The sequence below is a fragment of the Dendrobates tinctorius genome, unplaced genomic scaffold (genome assembly GCF_039654945.1).
Source record: "Dendrobates tinctorius isolate UK_male_01 unplaced genomic scaffold, ASM3965494v1 ptg000044l, whole genome shotgun sequence".
In the NCBI taxonomy this organism is placed as follows: Eukaryota; Metazoa; Chordata; class Amphibia; order Anura; family Dendrobatidae; genus Dendrobates; species Dendrobates tinctorius.
Window position 1 is genome coordinate 33,693,061 of NW_027361712.1, and position 21,325 is coordinate 33,714,385.

The 21,325-nt window shown below is 40.7% G+C and overlaps 1 protein-coding gene and 1 long non-coding RNA gene across 3 annotated transcripts in view; one reads left to right on the forward strand and one right to left on the reverse strand.

The window, feature by feature from the left end:
• The window catches only part of RIPK3 (receptor interacting serine/threonine kinase 3), a 128,327-nt gene extending 121,872 nt beyond the window's left edge, over nucleotides 1-6,455 (forward strand). The window contains exon 14 of the mRNA XM_073575504.1: nucleotides 1,924-6,455. Within this exon, the coding sequence (XP_073431605.1) occupies nucleotides 1,924-2,303 (380 nt within the window). The 3' untranslated portion in view covers nucleotides 2,304-6,455. The remainder of the gene's footprint in view (nucleotides 1-1,923) is intronic.
• Nucleotides 1-21,325, reverse strand: part of LOC141089178 (uncharacterized) — a 210,579-nt gene that overhangs the window by 128,399 nt on the left and 60,855 nt on the right. The gene's annotated exons all lie outside the window — the stretch shown is intronic.

The window sequence follows — 21,325 nt, forward strand, 5'->3', positions numbered from 1 at the left end:
ATTGAGTCTGCCAAAAGCATGTGGATCAAGGTTGAACTTTTCGGTCATAATTCCAAAAGGTATGTTTGGTGCATAGCCACCATAACATCCAACCCAAAAAGACTGCATGATATCATAAATGCAAGGGTACTAAAACAGAGTATTAGTTTAACCCCCTTACGACCTATGACGTGATCCACCCCTGCAACTAACATGCCTGTGCCAGAAAAGCGTCAGTAGCTCCGCTCATTGGCGTCCCTTTCACATGATCGCTGGGCATCGATGGGTTGACATGACAACTTGGGGTCTGCAGGAGACCCCTGTGTTTGTCATTGACGATCTGCTATGAACGCTGCCCAGTGGCCAACGTTCATAGTTGAGTAGCATTCCTGCTACACATAGCAGGGCTGGAGCCCTGCTATGTGTAGCACAAGCGATCAGAAGTAGTCTTAAATGGACAAGCGATCAGAAGTAGTCTCCTTTGGAGACTATTGAAGCAGGTAAAATAAAAATGTTTTTTTAACATATAAAAGTTCAAATCACCTGCTTTTGCCCTATTCAAAATGAAACAATCTCTGCGTTCTGAAACACCCGATCTACCAAAATATAAAAATAATTAATATGATTGGTAAATGGCGTAACGAGAAAAGGAGTCAAAAAGCCAGAATTAATCATTTTTGGGGTTGCCGTAGCCATGAATCCCGAAAAAATGGAGATGCTACAGGTCTCGGAAAATGGCGCCTTTTTAAATAAAAAAAAAATTTGGAGTTTTTTTTCACCTCTTAAATAAAAAATAGCCTTTGCATGTTTGGTATCTGCAAACTCATAATAACCTGGAGAATCATATTGGCAGATCAGTTTTAGCACTTAGTGAACATGGTTAAAAAAAATAAAATTGTGGAATTGCACATTTTTTGCACTTGGAATTTTTTTCACCGTGCACTATGTGGTAAAATCAATGGTGTCGTTCAAACGTACAACTCGTTTGCAAAAAACAAGCCCTAATATGGCCATATTGACAGAACAATAAAGTTATGGCTTTGTGAAGAAGGGGAGCAAAAAACTAAAAACGGAAAATTCCAAGGTGGTAAAGGGATTAAAGGTGTGCATATTTATGCTACCACATTATTTTAGATATTTATTTTTAGTTTATTTTTTATTAAAGTGTACAGATTATAGGTGACATCATAGATGGAAGTTCTGAAATGACTCTTCTTAGTATGTTTTTTTTACATGTCAAAAAACTGGCATTTTAATAGCGGTCTGTAGACTTTTTATATCCATTGTAGGTTTTCAATTTAACACACCAGTGTCATCAGGACTAAGATATTTTTAATAATGTAAGGGTGTGTGCACACGTTGCAGATTCTGCTGCGTTGTACAGTACCATTTAAGTCTATGCAAAATGAAAAACACAGTGCACACGTTGCGGATTTTTCCGAGCGGATTTGCTGCTGTTTTAAATCCGCAGCATGTCACTTCTTTGTGCAGATTCCGCAGTGGTTTGGCACCTGCTCCATGACAGGTGTCAAACCGCATGGGAAAACCACAGACTAATCAGCAATAAATCCGCAGATAAAACGCACGTCATTTGACCTGCGGATTTAGGCAAATCTGTGCTGAAAAATCCGCAGCAGAATCCGCAACGTGTGCACACACCCTCAGCAGTTTGCATTATGAAATCTGGCGACAGATCCACTTTAAAGGAATTGTATTGTTAGGAAAAAACAGGAAAGGGGAACTGACCCGAGGATCGTGGAAAGCCATTCTACATTGGGTGGCAAATGTAATGGAGGGGAGAGTGCATTTTGATCACTGTGCGAATGTGCTAGCCTGCTTGTGTAAAGAAATTTCCTGCCATCATACACATCCTATGTAGTATTATTTTCAAACAAGTACTATATATTCTGTGCACAAAAATAATATAAATTAATCTCATTTCAGCTACTACCATAAATATATCCGGATCTTCAAATTTTCAAATTGGAGATAATAACGTCATGAATGTGACAGACATTTCACATCCTGTTTCATACCGAAACATCTCCAGACAACCAGTGTTCCGCGAGGGAAGTCAGAATGCTGCGCCAATCAGAACACAACCAAAACAGACCACTCAAGGATATCACAACATGCCAGAAAGAAAAGCTTTTCCTCATCAGTCTGGCATACAGGAGACTGTTAAGAGTAATCCGAAATCACATATCCCTCCAGGACAAACTACCTCAGTAGGACATTCCACTAATGCATGCAACGTACAAGTAACTGAAGGCAGTGGATGCCCCGCAGAAGACCCCACAACGACAACACATCCAGGACAATAATTTGCTTTTTTAATTACTCTAGAGGGTCTGTGTTTTTTAACCCCTTTACCCCCAAGGGTGGTTTGCACGTTCATGACCGGGCCAATTTTTACAATTCTGACCACTGTCCCTTTATGAGGTAATAACTCTGAAACGCTTCCATGGATCCCGCTGATTCTGACATTGTTTTCTCCTGACATATTGTGCTTCATGTTAGTGGTAAAATTTCATTCAAATAACTTGTGTTTATTTGTGAAAAAAATGGAAATTTGGCGAAATGCAATTTTCCAACTTCGAATTTTTATGCCCTTAAATCACAGAGAAGAAATGGCACACAAAAAACTTAATAAGTAACGTTTCCCACATGTTTACTTTACATCAGCACAATTTTGGAACCAAAATTTTTTTGTTAGTAAGTTATAAGGGTTAAAAGTTGACCAGCAATTTCTCATTTTTGCAACAGCATTTTATTTTTACGGACCACATCACATTTGAAGTCACTTTGAGGAGTCTATATGATAGAAAATACCCAAAAGTGACACCATTCTAAAAACTGCACCCCTCAAGGTGCTCAAAACCATATTCAGGAAGTTTATTAACCCTTCAGGTGCTTCACAGGAATTTTTTCAATGTTTAAAAACAAGGAACATTTAACTTTTTTTCACAAAAAAATTAATTCAGGTCCAATTTTTTTATTTTACGAAGGGTAACAGGAGAAATTGGACTGCAAAAGTTATTGTGCAATTTGTCCTGAGTACGCTGATACCTGATATGTGGGGGAGAACCACTGTTTTAGCCCATGGCAGAGCTCAGAAGGGAAGGAGCGCCGTTTCACTTTTTCAATGCAAAATTGGCTGGTATTCTAATCAGACGCCATGTCATGTTTGGAGAGGCCCTGATGTGCCTAAACAGTGGAAACCCTCCACAAGTGACCCCATTTTGGAAACTAGCCCCCCCAAGGAACTTATCTAGATATGTGGTGAGAACTTTGAACCCATAAGGGCTTCACAGAAGTTTATAATGTACAGCCATACAATTAAAAAATCATATTTTTTCCACTAAAATGATCTTTTCACCCCCAATTTTTATTTTTCCAAGGGTAACAGGACCCTAAAAGTTATTGTGCAATTTGTCCTGAGTATGCTGATACCACATATGTGTGTGCAAACGACTATTTGGGCGCATGGCAGAGCTCGGAAGGGAAGCAGCACCATTTGGCTTTTTTGGCTTTAATTGAGATCGGACACTATGTCGCATTTGGAAAGCCCCTGATGTGCCAAAACAGTGGAAACCCCCCACAAATGACAACATTTTGGAAACTAGACCCCCTAAGTAACTTATCTAGATGTGTGGTGAGAACTTTGAACCCCCCCAGTACTTCACAGAAGTTTATAACGCCCGGACGTGAAAATGGAAAAATCATATTTTTTCCACAAACATGATCTTTTAGTCCACAATTCTTTTATTTTCCCAAGGGTAACAGGAGAAATTGGACCCCAAAAGTTGTTGTCCAATTTGTCCTGAGTACGCTGATACCCCATTTGTGGGAGAAAACTACTGTATGGGCACACGTCGGGGCTCAGAAGGGAAGTAGTGACATTTTGGCATGCAGACTTTGATGGAATGGTCTGCGGGTGTCATGTTGCATTTGGAGAGCCTCTGATGTGCCTAAACTGTTAAACCTCCCCACAAGTGACCGCATTTTGGAAACTAGACCCCCCTCACGGGAATTAGCTAGATGTGTGGTGAACACTTTGAATCCCCAAGTGCTTCACAAAAGTTTATAACGCCCGGCTGTGAAAATGAAAAAAATCATTTTTTTTCCACAAAAATATTTTTGCCCCCAATTTATTATTTTCCTAAGGGTAACAGGTGAAATTGGACCCAAAAAGTTGTTTTGCAATTTGTCCCATATGTGGGGGTAAAACACTGTTTGGGCGCATGGCAGAGCTTGGAAGGGAAGAAGCACCATTTGACTTTTTCAACGCAGAATTGGCACCTGATGTGCCTAAACAGTGGAAACCCCCAATTCTAACTCCAACCCTAACCCCAACACACACCTAACCCTAATCTCAGCACTAACCCTAGCCTTAACCCTAGCCCTAACCCTAATTGGAAAATGGAAATAAATACATTTTTTTTAATTTTATTATTTTTCCCTAACTAAGGGGGTGATAAAGGGGGGTTTGATTTACTATTTATGGCGGGTTTTTATATTTGGCAGCTGTCGCACGCTAAAAGACGCCTTTTATTGTAAAAATAGTTTTTGCATCACCACATTTTGAGAGTTATAATTTTTCCATATTTTGACCCACCGAGTCATGTGAGGTCTTATTTTTTGCGGGACTAGTTGACGTTTTTATTGGTACCATTTTCGGGCACGTGACATTTTTTGATCGCTTTTTATTCCGATTTTTGGGACGTAGAATGAACTAAAACCAGCATTTCAAGAATTTCTTTTGGGGGGTGTGTTTACACCGTTCCACGTGTGGTAAAATTGATGAGGCAGTTTTATTCTCTGGGTCAATACGGTTACAGCGATATCTCATTTATGTTTTTTTTATGTTTTGGCGCTTTTATGCAATAAAAGCAATTTTATATAAAAAATTATTTTTGCATCGCTTTATTCTGCGAGCTATAACTTTTTTATTTTTTCGCTGATGATGCCGTGTAGTGGCTCGTTTTTTGCGGGACAAGATGTCGTTTTCAGTGGTACCATGGATATTTATATGCGTCTTTTTGATCGCGCGTTATTGCACTTTTTGTTCGGTGGTATGATAATAAAGCATTATTTTTTGCTTTGTTTTTTATTTTTATTTTTTAAGGGGTTCGCTAAAGGGGTTAACTAATGGGTCAGTTTTATAGGGCGGGTCGTTATGGACGCGGCGATACTAAATATGTGTACTTTTATTGTTTTTTTTCTTATTTCCAAAAAATGAATTTATTAGGTAATTTTTTTTTTTTAAATTTATTTAGCGATTTTTTATAAATTATTTTTACACTTTTTTTAACTTTATTATACTGTCGCGCTGCTGTGGGGGTCTCAGGGAAGCACGGAGGGAGCCCCCTCCCTTCCGATGCTTCCCTAAACCCCCGGTACACTGCGATCGTGTTTGATCGCAGTGTGCCAGGGGTTAACATGTCGGGGGCGGTCCATGACCGCTCCTGTGTCAGCTGTGATAATCAGCTGACATCCGGCCGCAATCAGCAGCGCTCACCCCGTGACCGCTGCTGATCGCGCTGGACGTACTATACCATCCGTGGGCATAGAGGCCCTGGTCCCGTGGACGGTATAGTACGTCTCATGTCAGAAAGGAGTTAAGTACTTGGTTTGGTTTTTGATTCTCTTAATGTGCAGCACAACCACTACTTCTGAATGTTCTCATAGTCTGCAATCATGAGCAGGAATGGTGTAGTTTCTAGCAGTTTTTATATTACCTAAACACGAGAGTTGATATAAAAGAAAATAAATGCGTAATTCTATCCTTTATTGTCTGCATTAGTGTTCAAAATAATAGCAGTGTGTTCAAAAACAGGCGTTAATCACAAAATCTTTATACTAGTTTTTATTTTCAGCATTGGGAACATTACACACTGTTTTCTAATTCAAAACATGAAGGGAAATGTATATTTTTTTTACTACTTTACAAAAAATACCAAAACATGAACATTAAGCTGTTCTAAAAAATAGCAGTGTCTGCATGTGTCTTTACAAACTCACAATATGTCCTTTTTTTTGTGCATTTAGCGTTCCTGTGAATCAATAACCTTATATTTAGTTGCATACCCACAGTTGTTGAGAACTGGTTCACATCTATGTAGCATAGAGTCAACCAACTTCTGGCACCTGTCACCGGTTCTTCCAGCCCAGGATGCTCGGACTACATCCCACAATTTTTTGGCATTTGTTGGCTTTGCCTCAGAAATGGCATTTTTAATGTCATCCCACAAGTGTTCTATCGGATTACGGTCCGGAGAGTGGGCTGGCCACTCCATAACCTCAATTTTGTTGGACTGGAGCCAAGATTTTGCTTATTTACTGGTGTGTTTAAGGTTGCTGTCTTGTTGAAACACCCATTTCAAGGGCATATCCTATTCAGCGTAAGGCAACATGACCTCTTCAAGTATTTTATTACAGCTCTGGCAAAAATTAAGAGACCACTTCCAAATGTTCACTTTGTCTGATTATTTCTCTTTATAGGTATTGTGGGGATGTGACTCACTCAGGTGCAGCGAGAGACAATCAGGAGACAGGTTCTTCCAAAGTTCATAAGGTTTATTTCTGTCATAAACCATAAAACAGCGTGTCACCAAAAATAGCCTCTAGTTTAGGCAAACAAAACATAAACGTTCGTGGTTGCAGACTCAGACCGCGAGTCTCAGCACATGCTGGGAGGTGTAGTCCTCCCCACATACAGCTCCCTGGTTCAGGAGCAGGCCACATTATAAGGCTGTAGCCACACCCACGAACCCAGCAGCTGACTGGTCACCTGACTGTGACCTCACCACAGGTCCTTCAAACAACAACAACAATAATAATATCTGGTACGCTTTACTTATGCCTTACATTATGGAGATAAGCCATTTATTAGACACATATCTCCCATCAATTACACGACCCTTAGCCCTGCCACAGTATATTGAGTAAAGTGTAAATTGTTCTTTTAGTCTACAAACTTCTGACAACATGCCTCCAAATTTCCAAGCAATAAATTTTGTTTTCTTTTGTTTTTTTCTGAAAAGGAGAAATGGTCAAAATTAAAAAAGAGACCCAGTGCTTTCAGACCTCAAATAATGCAAAGAAAACAAGTTCATAATCATTTAGAAACAACAATACTAATGTTTTAATTCGGGAAGAGTTCAGAAATCAATATTTTGTGGAATAACTATGATTTTTAAAAACCGCTTTCATGCATCTTGGAATGCTTGCCACCAGTCTTTCACACTGCTTCTGGCGCAAAAATTTAAGCAGTTCTTCTTTGTTTTATGGCTTGTGACTATCCATCTTCCTCTTGATTACATTCCAGAGGTGTTCAATGGGGTTCAGGTTTGGAGAATGAACGCCCTCCCCTTAGTGAATACAAGGGGGGGTCGCATGATATCGCGGCTCCCATAATTATTAATTTGATGGTGTTCAGTTGGTTTCTTAAGCTCTGGTTTATAAAGAGTTAATGTTTCAGTAAGCTGTGATATTTCATGAGCAGGTTCCCTGTTGTCAGGCAGATTTGGCTTCCCGCTCTTTTTTTGAACCTGTTTTGATTGGCTGACAGAGTATGAGCAGGAAGAACTTGTTATATAATCAGCTGTGTGAGACAGTTACCTCAGTTTACCTCAAGAAGATTTCAAGATAAGCAGGATGGAGATGGATTCACTACTTCAGCAGTTACATATGAGGCAACGCACGAACTCCAGCGAAGCCGGTCCACGTCATCAGACACAGACGCCGGCACGTCAGTGAGGCGACGGGGAGGAGCACCCGGGGAAACAGCTGTGAATTTGAACTTACCGGAGACATCTAGCCGCGGCAGACGTAAAAGAGCTGCAGCGGCCCAGGGAACCCCAGTACAAGCCAGGCAGCGTTCAGCAGCGGTCTGTGCAAATGAAGACAGCAAGGCTGTGGCTGCTGCTTTATCATGGAGAGCAGTCTCGACGGCAATGGATACCGAAGTATGCCAGGAATCATCTCCTCAGCAGCATTCGCCTGCCGTGACAAGCTTGAGTGCCGAAGCTTCCTTGGATCCGGTCAACACACAGGATCAGAGGGGTGAGATTTTTAATGTCCCTTTATCTACCCCATTGTATGCTAATTTGAAGTGTTTGGTTAAAGAAGTGTTAAGTGAATGTATGTCTGCAGGAACAGCCCCAGTGTTACGCCCTCATGAGGTTTGCAGCCAGCAGCAGAGTAGTTGTAAAAACAGGGCTGCTAGAAGTCCCGTTAAAAGAATCTTTGTCATGTGAGATGTCCCCACTTGGTTTCCATATTAATATGTCAGTAAAAGAACAAATTTGGCACGGGGAATACATTGATATTTTCTCCCTTTTACCGTCAATTAAAGAACAATATCATAGATATGAAAGAGAAGATGAACCGGAAGAAAAGAAACGGGTGGTTATTCAGAGGTCATTTAATAATTGGCTTCAGGCATTAGCTATCTATGCGGCTGTACTGGGTGAAAAACACCTTTCGTTATGTTCGGGGCTGTTTCAGCATTTAGATTCAATTTTGGATGCATATCGGAACTTTGGGGGCATGTCATGGTTACAATGTGACGAAGCATTTCGTCAAAAAATAGCCATGCACCCTAACCTATCATGGGGTAAAAAAAGACCTGGGATTATGGCTAATTTTGATGTTGCCCCAGATGTTCCCATCATATAAGCAGAATATGTCTACACCTAGTAAAAAAGGGGTGTGTTTTGCATTCAACGAATCAAGCTGTAAGTGGGCTGCAAACTGTCGTTTTCACCATGAGTGCTTGTTTTGCGGGGGTACACATGCAATGTTTAGATGCTTCAAACGTCAGTCACAAAATGGTCAACAAGAACCCAATAAAGATGCACTTTCAAAGAGCGCTGACTCCGGTGAAGTTACAAATTATGGTCCCATGGTTAGAAATGTACCCAGACACGGAGAGAAGTTACATGCAAAAAAATGGTTTCTGTAACGGATTTTTTGGTCCAACATTTCCAGGTACTGGTTGTAAACAATGGAACAATTTGCGATAAGCGTTAGATTATCCAATGATAGTCGAGGAAAAAATATTAAAAGAGATTGAAGCAGGTAGAGTAGAGGGCCCATATGACTCTCCTCCATTTGATAATTTCAGGGTCTCTCCCTTGGGTTTAGTTCCTAAAAAAGAGGTGGGTTCGTTTAGATTGATTCATCACTTATCGTATCCCATAGGAAGTTCCCTAAACGATGAAGTGGATGCGGAAATTTGTTCATTGAAGTACACTTCGTTGCAGTGGAGTTTCTGCAAAGTTTTGGTCACAAGTCATTGCTAGCAAAATCTGACATAAAAGCTGCGCTCAGGTTGTTACCAGTTGATCCGAGAGGTTTCAATTCCCTTGGTTTTTGTTTTAAAGATAATTTTTTTTTTTTTTTATAAATGTCTCCCTATGGGGTTTTTTCATTATCTTGTTATTATTTTGAGACGATTTCAACTTTTCTTCAATGGGTAGTGGAGTCCAAATCAAAAGGCAGCGGAGCAGTGCATTATCTTGATGATTTCTTGTTTATTGGTCCCAGAGATTCTGACGTTTGTTTTGCTTTGATGGATAAGTTTGTTAAAGTTTGCGAGCATTTTGGAATACCTATGGCAAAAAAAAAAAAAAAACATGTCTCCTTGTACTTCTTTGGAATTTTTGGGTATTCAAAATTTGTTATATGATTAATCTGTTTTTTGTCGAAGGAAAAAGTTTTATTGAAAAAACTTGCAGTCGTTATTAGGTTCCTTGAACTTTGCCTTAAAACTCATACCCATGGGTAGGGTTTTTTCGAGAAGGCTATGCGATGCCACAGCAGGTAATCTTGCGCCTAACTCACACCTGAGATTAGGTAGGCGAGCTTAAGGAGAATTTGAAAACTTGGTTGTCGTTTCCTATCTAAATTTAATGGCAAGACAATGTGGCAGACCCCGTTTGCATTTGCCGAAGATTTGGATTTGTATATTGTTACGGACGAATCAGAAGGTTTTGGTTTATCTTTTAAATCACACTGGTCGTCAAACAGATGGCCTAGTTTTTGGTCTTACAGTAATATTATTAAGAAGGGAGCAATTTTAGACCTTTTCGCCATAAATGTAGCCATTCTTTTGTGGGGACCTAGCCTTTGCAATAAGCGTATATTATTTCGTTCTAACAACCAAGGTTTGTTTTTTATGTTAAATACATTTTCGGATAAAAACAGATGGGCTAACCAGATTCTTAGGCCGTTAGTTCTTGTCTGTATGGAGTGTAATATCTGGTTAAAAGCGTCATTTTTAAATGAGTTAATTAATGGTTGTGCTAAACTTATTTGTCACCGCCAGTGGTCAAAGTTTTCGGAGCATGTTCCCGGAGCCGACAAAGAAGGAACAATTTGCCCAGAGAATATATGGGACACAGTACAGGTCTAATTCAATATTTTATTGGAAAGTCCTTGACTAAAAAAAAACAAAAAAACTTGGTCCGAGTATTCGGGCGCTTGGAATGTATGGATAAGATTTTGTACAGCAAACGATTACTCATATAAAAAAGCTAAGGAAGAAACAGCTCTCTAATTTGCAGAGCATTTGGTTTTGAAAGGTCTGTCTTATTCAGCGTTAGCAAAACACATTGCTGGTGTTTCATTTTTCCTTAAAACTTTGGGCAAGAAACAGTTGTATGACAATTTTTTGATGAAACAATTGTTAAAAGGATTCAGAAGGGCTAATTTTAAACAGGATGATCATCGTTCCATATCATTTCGCTTGCTAAAAGACATTTGCGTGTCTCTCCCATTGGTTTGCGACAATTTTGAAGAAAGTTGTTTGTTTTCAGCAACATTTACATTAGCATTTTTTGCAGCTCTTCGTGTCAGGGAAATAGTTTCTCAGTCAAAAAATTCACCTTCTGGCCTGTTAATGGGGGATATAAAGGTATTTGAATCCTCTGTTGTTTTATTTATAAAAAAGTCAAAAACGGATCAGTTAGGAAAAGGAGCTTCAGTTAGTTTATCTGCAATCTCAGATTCAGTCATTTGTCCAGTCTCGAATGTGAAGAGATGGCTTAGCATGAGACCAAGTTTAGAAGGTCCATTTTTCATTCACCGCAATGGTAAACCGGTGACTGTTTTTTCAATTTAATTTTATTTTTAAAAAATGTCTGGTCCAATTGGGTTTGAAAAATGTTAAAATCACGTCTCACTCTTTTCGTATTGGAGTAGCAACAGAAGCGGCTAGGTTGGGTGTTCAAGACAATAATATAATGAAAATTGGAAGGTGGGAATCAAAAAGGTTCAAATTGTATGTTCGGCCCAATTTATATGAATGCTAACATCTTATTCATTTTGTAGGTCCGCTAATTGTGTGGATCATCGGACACATATATTTATAGAGCCGAAAAAAGGGCGACAATGGGGTACTATACAGAGAATCTCTCATTTAATACTTCTTCCCTCCACATTTTTTGGTTTAGCAGAAGAGGAATGTTATGGAAGAATTTGGTTGGATGTATGCAACAGCTGTCAAAGAGTCATCCATATCCTGATTTAATAATTTTGCATTTAGAGGGTAATATAGTAACATAGTTATTAAGGTTGAAGGAAGACTTTAAGTCCATCTAATTCAGCCCATATCCTATCCTAATTTGCCCTAACATGTTGATCCAGAGGAAGGCAAAAAAAAACCCATGTGGCAAACAGTAAAGGCCCCGTCTCACTAAGCGATCTCGGTAGCGAGATCGCTGCTGAGTCACAACTTTTGTGACGTAACAGCGATCTCACCAGCGAGATCGCTGTGTGTGACAGCGATCAGCGAGCGGCCCCCCTGCCGGTATCGCTGATCGCTGGAAGAAACCTCTGGACATTTCTTTGGTCGCTGGTCTCCCGCTGGCCAGCACGCATCGCTGTGTGTGACAGGCGGGAGACCAGCGATCAGGTGTAAAAAAATAATAAAAAAATATAGTTATTCTCGCCTTCTGAGGTCGCTTTCAGCCATCCTGCCTCTCTCCACGCTCCGGTCCCAGTGATCCTTTGCACGAATGACCGCGAGATGTCACGGTCTTGAGGGATAACAAAGTCTCACGTGCAAAGGATCACTGGGACCGGAGCGTGGAGAGAGGCAGGATGGCTGAACGGGACGTCGGAAGGTGAGAATAACTATATTTTTTATTTTGATTCTATTTTTTACAGCAATAGCAAGCGATGCCGGGCGCTCGGCATCGCTGTGCTGATCGCTGGTGAAGCTGTCTGTGTGACAGCTCACCAGCGATCACATAGCGACTTACCAGCGACCCTGACACCTTGATATCGGTGTCGGGATCGCTGGTAAGTCGCTTAGTGTGACGGGGCCTTAAGCTTCACATTGGGGAAAAAAATTCCTTTCCGATTCCACATGCGGCAATCAAACTAGCTCCCTATTTAGGTAAAGTTAACACACTCGATTTATTAGCCTTCATGAGGAAGGATTTGAGTTTAATAAAAATGGAATTGTTTAAATCATTTTTTGTATTTTCAAAAATTGTCCCTAGATTGTTATGGGCAGAATACAATAAGTTGTTTGTTGAAAAAATAAGAAAAAGGGTTAACAGGAGTATGCATAAGTTTATGGTTTTGATTGACGGATTTTCTTACAGACACGTCGACTTGGAAGAAAAGTTCCCCGGTATGTACAGAAGGGACCTTGTGCACCTTTCATATGTTGGCCTGGACATCTTTAACTTGGTTTTCCAGGACATCATCGAAAAATGGCTGTGGCGTTTTGGGGGGGCCATGCATTAATATGCACGGCGTGTGGATAATCTCCCTGTTTTAGGGAGGATTGGGTCATGATAGTAATAACTTTATTCAGTGATGGAGATATTTAATGGTTTTAATGGTTATGATGTAATAAAATTGGTTGTTGAGTAACTCAAAATAAACGCCACGGCCATTTTATGCCAAACTTAGAACTCGGTGTCCTGTGTCCTTTTTTTTATGTATGAGAGTGGGGCCTGTGTTATCATGGGCTGCCCATGACAGGGTTTTCATGTGGTGGTCTCTTAATTTTAGCCAGAGCTGTATATGCAAACTGGTCCATGATCCCTGGTATCCCTGACACCAAACTAAGATAAACATGTCCATATCATGATGCTTGCACCACCATGCTTCACTGTCTTCAGAGTGTACTGTGGCTTGAATGCAGAGTTTGGGGGTCATCTGACTAACTCCAGCCCTTGGACCCAAAAAGAACAATTTTACTTTCATCAGTCCACAAAATGTTTCTCCATTTCTCTTTAGGCCAGTTGATGTGTTCTTTGGCAAATTGTATCCGCTTCAGTACGTCTTTTTATAACAGTGGGACTTTCCGGGGACATTTTGCTAAAAGATTAGCTTCACACAGGTGAATTCTGTCACAGTACTCCCAGGTAACTTGTCTTTGATCATCCTGGAGGTGATCATCGGCTGAGCCTTTGCCATTCTGGCTATTCTTCCATCCATTCGAATGATAGTCTTCCGTTTTCTTCCACATCTCTCTGGCTTGGCTTTCCATTTTAAAGCATTGGAGATCATTTTAGCTGAACAGCCCATCATTCTTCACATCTTTATAAGTTTTATCCTCTCCATTCAACTTTTCAAAGTACGTTGTTCTTCTGAACAATGTCTCGATCTGCTCTTTCTCAGGCTTTCAAGGAGAAATGCATGTACATGTCCTGGCTTCACCTTTAAATCAGGGCCACCTGATTCACACCTGTTTCTTCACAGAATGACCTCACTAATTGAACTCCACACTGCTATTATTTTGAACACACCACCTTTCAATTAATTATTCTACTACTCAGACTCAAAAACATGCAGATCATGAATGCAGAGTCTGATTTCTTAGAATCTACGGCACCAACTGGTAAATTGTTTGACATGTGGTAATATTTAATCTGGTTAGTCATATTGGACTGCTATTACTGTACCTCATTTGGAATCAGTGGCTTTGACTCAAAGCTGTCAAAGAAAACTGCACCAAAAACTGTGTCAAAAACTATGTGATTTCAGCATTACAGGCTGCAGGAAATGATGAAGTACAGATGAATGCAACTCCTAAAAAAATGCCCTAATTATAAATCATGGAGAGGTATGAAACAGCGGTGCTGTCTGGTTTGTGCAATACATGTGGCCGTGGCTATGCAAATAAATGTGTGGTATTTCCTCAGTTAGGCACTGTGGGAAGACATGGAATCCATTCCAGGCAGCATGATAATAAAACAAAATTGAATTGGAGTTATTGAGTGCAAATAGGTTTAAGCAGGTTTTAATCATCTACATAACTACGTAAAAACATATTTTATGCTCCATGTATCCATCCCAAGGGCGAGCAAGTACAATAACAGCTATCAAATATTAATTGGGTGCAGCACAATGGATTACACAACATATTCACAAAATGAGTTAAAAAAAAATTCATTATAAAGCCTTGGCGGAATTCAAAGTATTGTGAAAACTGTACTTCCCTGTATTGTAATAGCTCCTTCTGGAGAGAAGTTGGGAAAACTATTTCCTTTATTCTTTTTGGAAGGGAAACTGTGCTTTCAAGTAACTATTCAGAATAAGCTGTCCCTGTGTGTGTATGAGGAATAAGGCCGGCGTCACACTAAACGTATGGGAAATTGGTCCGAGTCTCTCTGCCGAGAGTTGCACGAGTGTTCTCTGTATGGTCACCCGTGTGTAATGCGTTTGCAATGCGATGATTCGATTTTCTCCGACCCATGTATCCGGATGACAACGGTATGGTTTTACATTTCTCACTGACTTTCCACATTAAATTAAATGGCTCAATGGTCTGAAATGAATAAAAACCTAATTACGGAGCCTATATAATGGCTCCACAACAAGTTCCCTCCTCCAATCTTTCAAATAGAGGCCCTGTTGGGATATTGGTTTTGCTGGTTTGTGACATTGTCCCAGTCAACAAGATTAAGGGCATCTCTAAACTGGTCAAACTTTGCCTTCCTAAAGTTCAGTGTTTTTGTGACTCCCTGACAAGTCCCCCTAGCGAAAGACAAGTGAAACTGTACAATATTGTGGTCGCTATTTCCTAGGTGCCCGACCACCTGCAGATTTATTATTCTGTCAGGTCTATTAGATATTATTAGGTCTAAAAGTTCTGCTCATCTGGTTGGATTCTGCACCAATTGTGAAAGAAAATTTTTCTTGCTCTGTTCCCCGGGTTATTTCTGAAGTTGAAGATTCTGAGGCCACGTACCTTGCCTTATCTCCTGAATCTGCCCTCCGTCTGTACCCTTCCCCACCCAGGGAAGAGGGGAGTAGTTGTACACCATAGTACACCAACCAGACAAACAAGGTAACACGAACAGGGGAAATGGAAAATACCAGGCATACAAATATTCACTCACATATAACAGAGGAATGCATCGGGGAGTGGAGGATGGGGTAAAACCAAAGTAGGAGAAGGGAAGGGATTTATCACTTTTACTATTCCAAGCAACAGCCACAGATAAACCCACCAAGCGCCTTCTGGTATAACCATCAAACTACTATCCTCCCAACCGTGCAGCATAAGCTACCTCTGACAATGTGCGTCAGTCAGGACCCAGATTATATAGGGGATAGGAGTGGCTAACTGTGCTCAGCTGATATCCCTAGCTTCCAGAGCTCTCAAAATGGGCGAATAACCCCAGTACTGCCAAAAGAAATTATCACCATTTAAAAAGGTGAAGTGCTTCTTTTTAGCACAGTTGTAGAAGTAATCAGATGCTGCGGTCTTCTGGCTCCTCTCTGTCGCTGTAACCCATCACAGTCAGTGTTTCTATATGCTGCAGGATGAAAGTTATATATAGTAGTGTATGGAAGCCCAGGGTTAGGAGAGATGTCGCCAGTGACTAGCAGGAGACAGAAGAGAAAGAGCAGGTAGTTCAATAATTTGTGTGAGCATTTTGTGCGCTGTATGGTGGTAGCGGATGGTTTTGCGTGATTTAGAAATGTCAATATGACTTCAGTGTTGTACATGAGAGATTGTGAAGAATATAGCAAAGGGCGGTAAGGTGAATGGAAACAGCAGCTAGAACATATATAAAGCAAAAAGATATGGAAAGTATTTGATGTGCAACTGAATGAGAAGCATGTTTGTTTGAATATTTGGCATAGCTTACCTGTCTCCTGCCATGTCCACTTGCTACTGTATGTTTAACTGGCGAGACACTTTGAATATTTTGGACACAGAATAAATTTCACATGTGCTCAAGCACACGTGCTCTCTTTAAGCCAGATCTGGATACATTGGAAGTGTGTGCTGGGACTTAGACCAGATTGCCGTGTTGAATAAGCAATTAGCCAGAGACCAGGGCAGGCATTACTATGCCAGGTATAAAAACATTCTCACTGGACAGACAGACCATAAATCATGAAGTGAAATAAAACTGAATATTCAGAATCAAACATAGTAGTAAAAGTGGTAGAAGTAAAGCAAGCACCTTAGTTAATAATTCCTTCTGGTCACGTCTGGGAAATTTCTGGAATATTTCTGTTATACACTTAGAAAACTGCACTTAGAATAACTGCACTCAGAGCACATGGTCAAGAGACCAGGCCCTCTAGATTTATATATCTTAAAAAATGTTTGAAATTGTTTGATGTTTTGGGTGCTCATCTGAACCAACCTCAGATGTGAGGTAAAACACTTGACATGGAGCTCCGGATAATGGACTGTGTCACATGACACCTGGATGGTGAGTTGAGGCAGGGGAGAGGAGAAGTGTCTGATAAGTGGGGAAGGAAGCTGTTTCCACTGATAAGATACATTACAAAGTTTCTTAGAATCACCTGTACTATTGATTTATGCAAAGTTTGCAGAAAGTACAGTTCCATTTTAACCTCTTTCTGACATTGGCCATAATAATACACTGATGTCGGACTCCCCCGTTTGGTGTGGGGTCCGGCGCTGAGCCGCACCTTTCCAGGTACATGACAGCTGATATATACAGCTGACATGTGCCCGCAACAGCCATGGGTGGAATTGCGATCCACCCATGGCTATTAACTAGTTAAATGCCGCTGTCAATCTCAGACAACGGCATTTAACTCGTGCTTACCGGAAGAGTGTTACTAAACCCGCCCATTGGTGACCCCCGTCACGTGATCGTGGGTCACCAATGGGTTGGCATCATAGTTGTGGTCAGCGCTCAAAGCAAGTGAGCATTTCTGCTACATACAGGCGATCTTATCATCCCCTGTATGTTGCAGAGCCGATCAAAGTAGCGCAGCTTCTAGTCTCCCATGGAGACTATTGAAGCATGAAAAAAGTAAAAAAAAATGTTTTTAAAAAAATATAAAAGTTCAAATCACCCACCTTTCACCCCATTCAAAATAAAATAACAAAAAAAACAGATATACACACATTTGGTATCGCCGTGTTCAAAATCGCCCGATCTATCAATATAAAAAAATGAACCCGATCGTTAAACGGCGTAATGAGAAAAAAGTCAAAACGCCAGAATTAAGTTTCTTTGGTCGCCACAACATTGCATTAAAATGTAATAATGGGCGATCAAAAGATTGCATCTGCACCAAAATGGTATAATTAAAAACATCAGCTCAGTGCTCAAAAAATAAGCCCTCACCCAACCCGAGATTAGAAAAAATGGAGACGCTGCGGGTATCGAAAAATAGCGCATATTTTTTTAACAAACTTTGGAATTTTTTTGGCACCACTTAAATGAAAAAGAACCTTGACATGTTTGGAGTCTATGAACTCGTAATGCTCTGATGATTCATAATGGCAGGTCAGTTTAAGCATTTAGAGAACATGGTTAAAAAAAAAAAAAAAAAACAACTGTGGGATTGCACTTTTTTGCAATTTCACTTTTTTTCCCTTTTTCCAGTACACGATATGTTAATACCAATGCTGCCATTCAAGAGCACAACTTATCCCGCAAAAAAAAAAAAAAAGCCCTCACATTGCCATTTGGACTAAAAATTAAAAAGTTATGGCTCTGGGAAGAAGGGGAACAAAAAACGAAAGTTTAAAAACAAAAATACCTCTGGTCGTTAAAGGGTTAAAGCCTCATTCAATATCTGTTTATTTCAAGTACGTGAAAAGCTCCAATTTTTCATCAGTGATTTTCTTGTATGCAATAAAAAAATTTACAAAGCTTCTCCTACCCACTACATTGTTAAATAAGTACAGCACACAGATTATATAAGGATGGCAATGTGTGCTGTCACCCTAAAAAAACACAGATAAGTGTGGAGCCCCATAAACTATAATGAGTGCTCGTTTTATCTGTGATAATATGGATAGAACGCCTGCATGAAAAATGAGGCCTTAGATTGGGATTACAATGTGACTTATGGCCGGCCAAAGATCGCTGTATGCTGTTGCTACAGTGCAGAATAGATATTTTTAATGCAGCATGGTATTTTTCTAAATAGAATTTTCAATATAACCTCAAAACTATAAAAAAAAAGGCAAATATTCAGGATTGAGAGTCCTCAGTAGTTGATACCTTTTAATGGCTAACTGAAAAGATGGTAACACATTGCAAGCTTTCGAGACTACTCAGGTCTCTTCATCAGGCTAGACTAATACAAAATCTGAAGTCACATATTTATGCACAATACAGCCTAGAAAAAATGCAATAGATAAGTTCTGCTTCACGTCACTTGTCTTATCTATTGCATTTTTTCTAGGCTGTATTGTGCATAAATATGTGACTTCAGATTTTGTATTAGTCTAGCCTGATGAAGAGACCTGAGTAGTCTCGAAAGCTTGCAATGTGTTACCATCTTTTCAGTTAGCCATTAAAAGGTATCAACTACTGAGGACTCTCAATCCTGAATATTTTTCTATCCACTGGCTAACACGGTACAAAGATATACATCTTTCCTGTAAAAAAAGGCATTAATTTAAAAAATGGCACTGTAAAGACTTCAAGATTTTATAATACAAATATGGGAACTTATTGACGTTTAATGCATCACTCAAACAGAAGCCCCCTGGAGTAATGCATACCAAATCAATAAGAGACACATGGCTTTTTAATACATTTGGTACATATTTACCCTTTCTGTGCACTACACACTGAAAAATATTTATCCCATATACTGAAAGCTGAAACAGAAAAAAGAATCTAAGTGTCAGAATTGCAGTTCTTTTCGTCACCACAATTTCCCCCAAAAAATGTAATAGAAAGTGATCAACATGTCATATGTTTATTAATTATTATTAAATCACACTATTTTATTCCACATTTTTATGGAAGGGGAGTAGTGATGAGCGAGTATACTCTTTGCTCGGGTTTTCCCGACCATGCTCGGGTGTCCTCCGAGTATTTTGCCGTGCTCAGAGATTTAGTTTTCGGCGTCTCATCTGCATGATTTGCGACTTGTAGACAGGCTGAATACATGTGTGAATTCCCTAACAAACAGGAATTCCACACATGTATTCAAGCTGTCTACAAGTCGCATATCATGCAGCTGAGACAACGAAAACTAAATCTCCCAGCACGCCAAAATACTCGGACACCAGAGCATGAAAAATTGACTGGTCTTTAAAGTGTTAATTATAAGAGTGGAAAGTAGAGATGGAATTTGGCATATAACTATTACTTTACTTCTAGATTAACACATCAATTTTGGTTAGGGACAGTATAAGATTGTAGGAGGAATAGAATAGAAGGGGCACATTAGAGAATAGAATAGGAGTGTTAGGTATAGGCAGCAAGGAGTTTGTCAGCAGGGAGGAGTTAGAGCAGAACAGGGCAGAGCATAGGGATTTAGTCAGGACACTTCCTGGTTAGGCAGCAGAGCCCAGGCAGCCTTGCCCAGGGCAAGGTGTGAGGAGTAGTGAAGCAGATGGTAGACCAGCCATGGGGACAAAGCTGCTACAGCAGGAAGGAGCCCCAGGCTGAGGATTGTGCGGTCAGGCACCAGCTTAAGAAGGACTATCCCAAGAAGGATCCGGGGTCTACGACCAGGGTGGGAGTAGGTAAGATGGCATTCCTGACACCTTTCCCTGTTGGAACTGGATGAGGGGCTGGCAGGTAGCTGGTGACACTGGAGGCACGGATGAGACATAGATTGTCTAGAGATACGGCAGAGATTGCCGGAAGAAGGGAGACAGATCTGACTGGAAGGATAGAGGCTGCCCGGATTGCAGGGAAAGATCAGAAGATGCTACTTTGCATGACCTGTGCTGCAAGCATGATGAATGCCCTGTTGAATAGTTAAGTTAAGCTGTTGGAAAAGAACTGTGTCTCTGAGATGTTTTGTGGAGCTCGGACACGCGGAGCCGGAGTGACAGAACCTGCGAGGACTCTAACAGTGAATGTAAGTGTACTGCTGAGCATGCTGCACCTGCAGCACAAGGGACACTGTATTCTATCTGTGGGGTGCTAGGGTGTGGGAACAGAACAGGCCGTTGCCATGACTACCACCCTGGACGCCTTACAGCTACACCTGCCAGTATAGACACTAACATGTATGGGTAATACTGGCTAACTGATCATTGGGAGACATGTCGATCGGGCATGTCTGATTTCAGACTACTAATCACTATATTTTCCTGGAGATAAGATGCTGGAGATGTCAGTCAGCAGATGTCTCATACATCCAAGAGATGACACTAGAGTTCAAGTTCTCTTCCTTTCTGAAGAGGCAATTTGCATAGAAAACACAGGAGCACTTGGTCGAACAAGCACTCCTATACATACTTCCCAACTTTTAAAAAACAGTGTAGCGTGCTCTGGCAAATTTTGACCACATCCCAATCCATGCCCATTTACCATTTCTTTCTAACCTGGCAGGATGATGGAAGGGCACTGGTAGTGAAGGACATTTAGCAGATGCCTGAGACTGCAAGGCGTAGACCCACGTCTGGGACTGTCCACTGTATTGGGACTACAGCAGGGCTGGACTGGCCATCTGGCAAATGCCAGAAGGGCCTGTCAGGTTGTGGGTTGCCTTGTCTGCTACATTGTTATCAGAATCTGCATCCTCAATACTCCCATACTATTAACAGTTGTGATGGAGCAGAAAGTTGCTCACTCCATCACTTACCACAGCAGGCGGCGGGCAGCCCTTCTGTCTGTGACCTGCCAGAGGCCAGCACCAACAGGGGATGGCGGCGATGCAATGATGACACTACATCGCGCCGCTAGCCTCTGCGGGAATAGATAGTAGAGTCAGATGCTGTGGAGGATAAGGTGTCTGAATTAGGTTAGTATATCACATTATATAGGGCACTGTGAGTTGGACCATCATATTATATAAGGGGCCATACTATTTAGTGTACTGTTGGGGGGCATCATACTATATTATGGGCCATTGGGAGGACCAAAATACTATATGGGGGGCTGTTATACTATTTAGGAGCTGT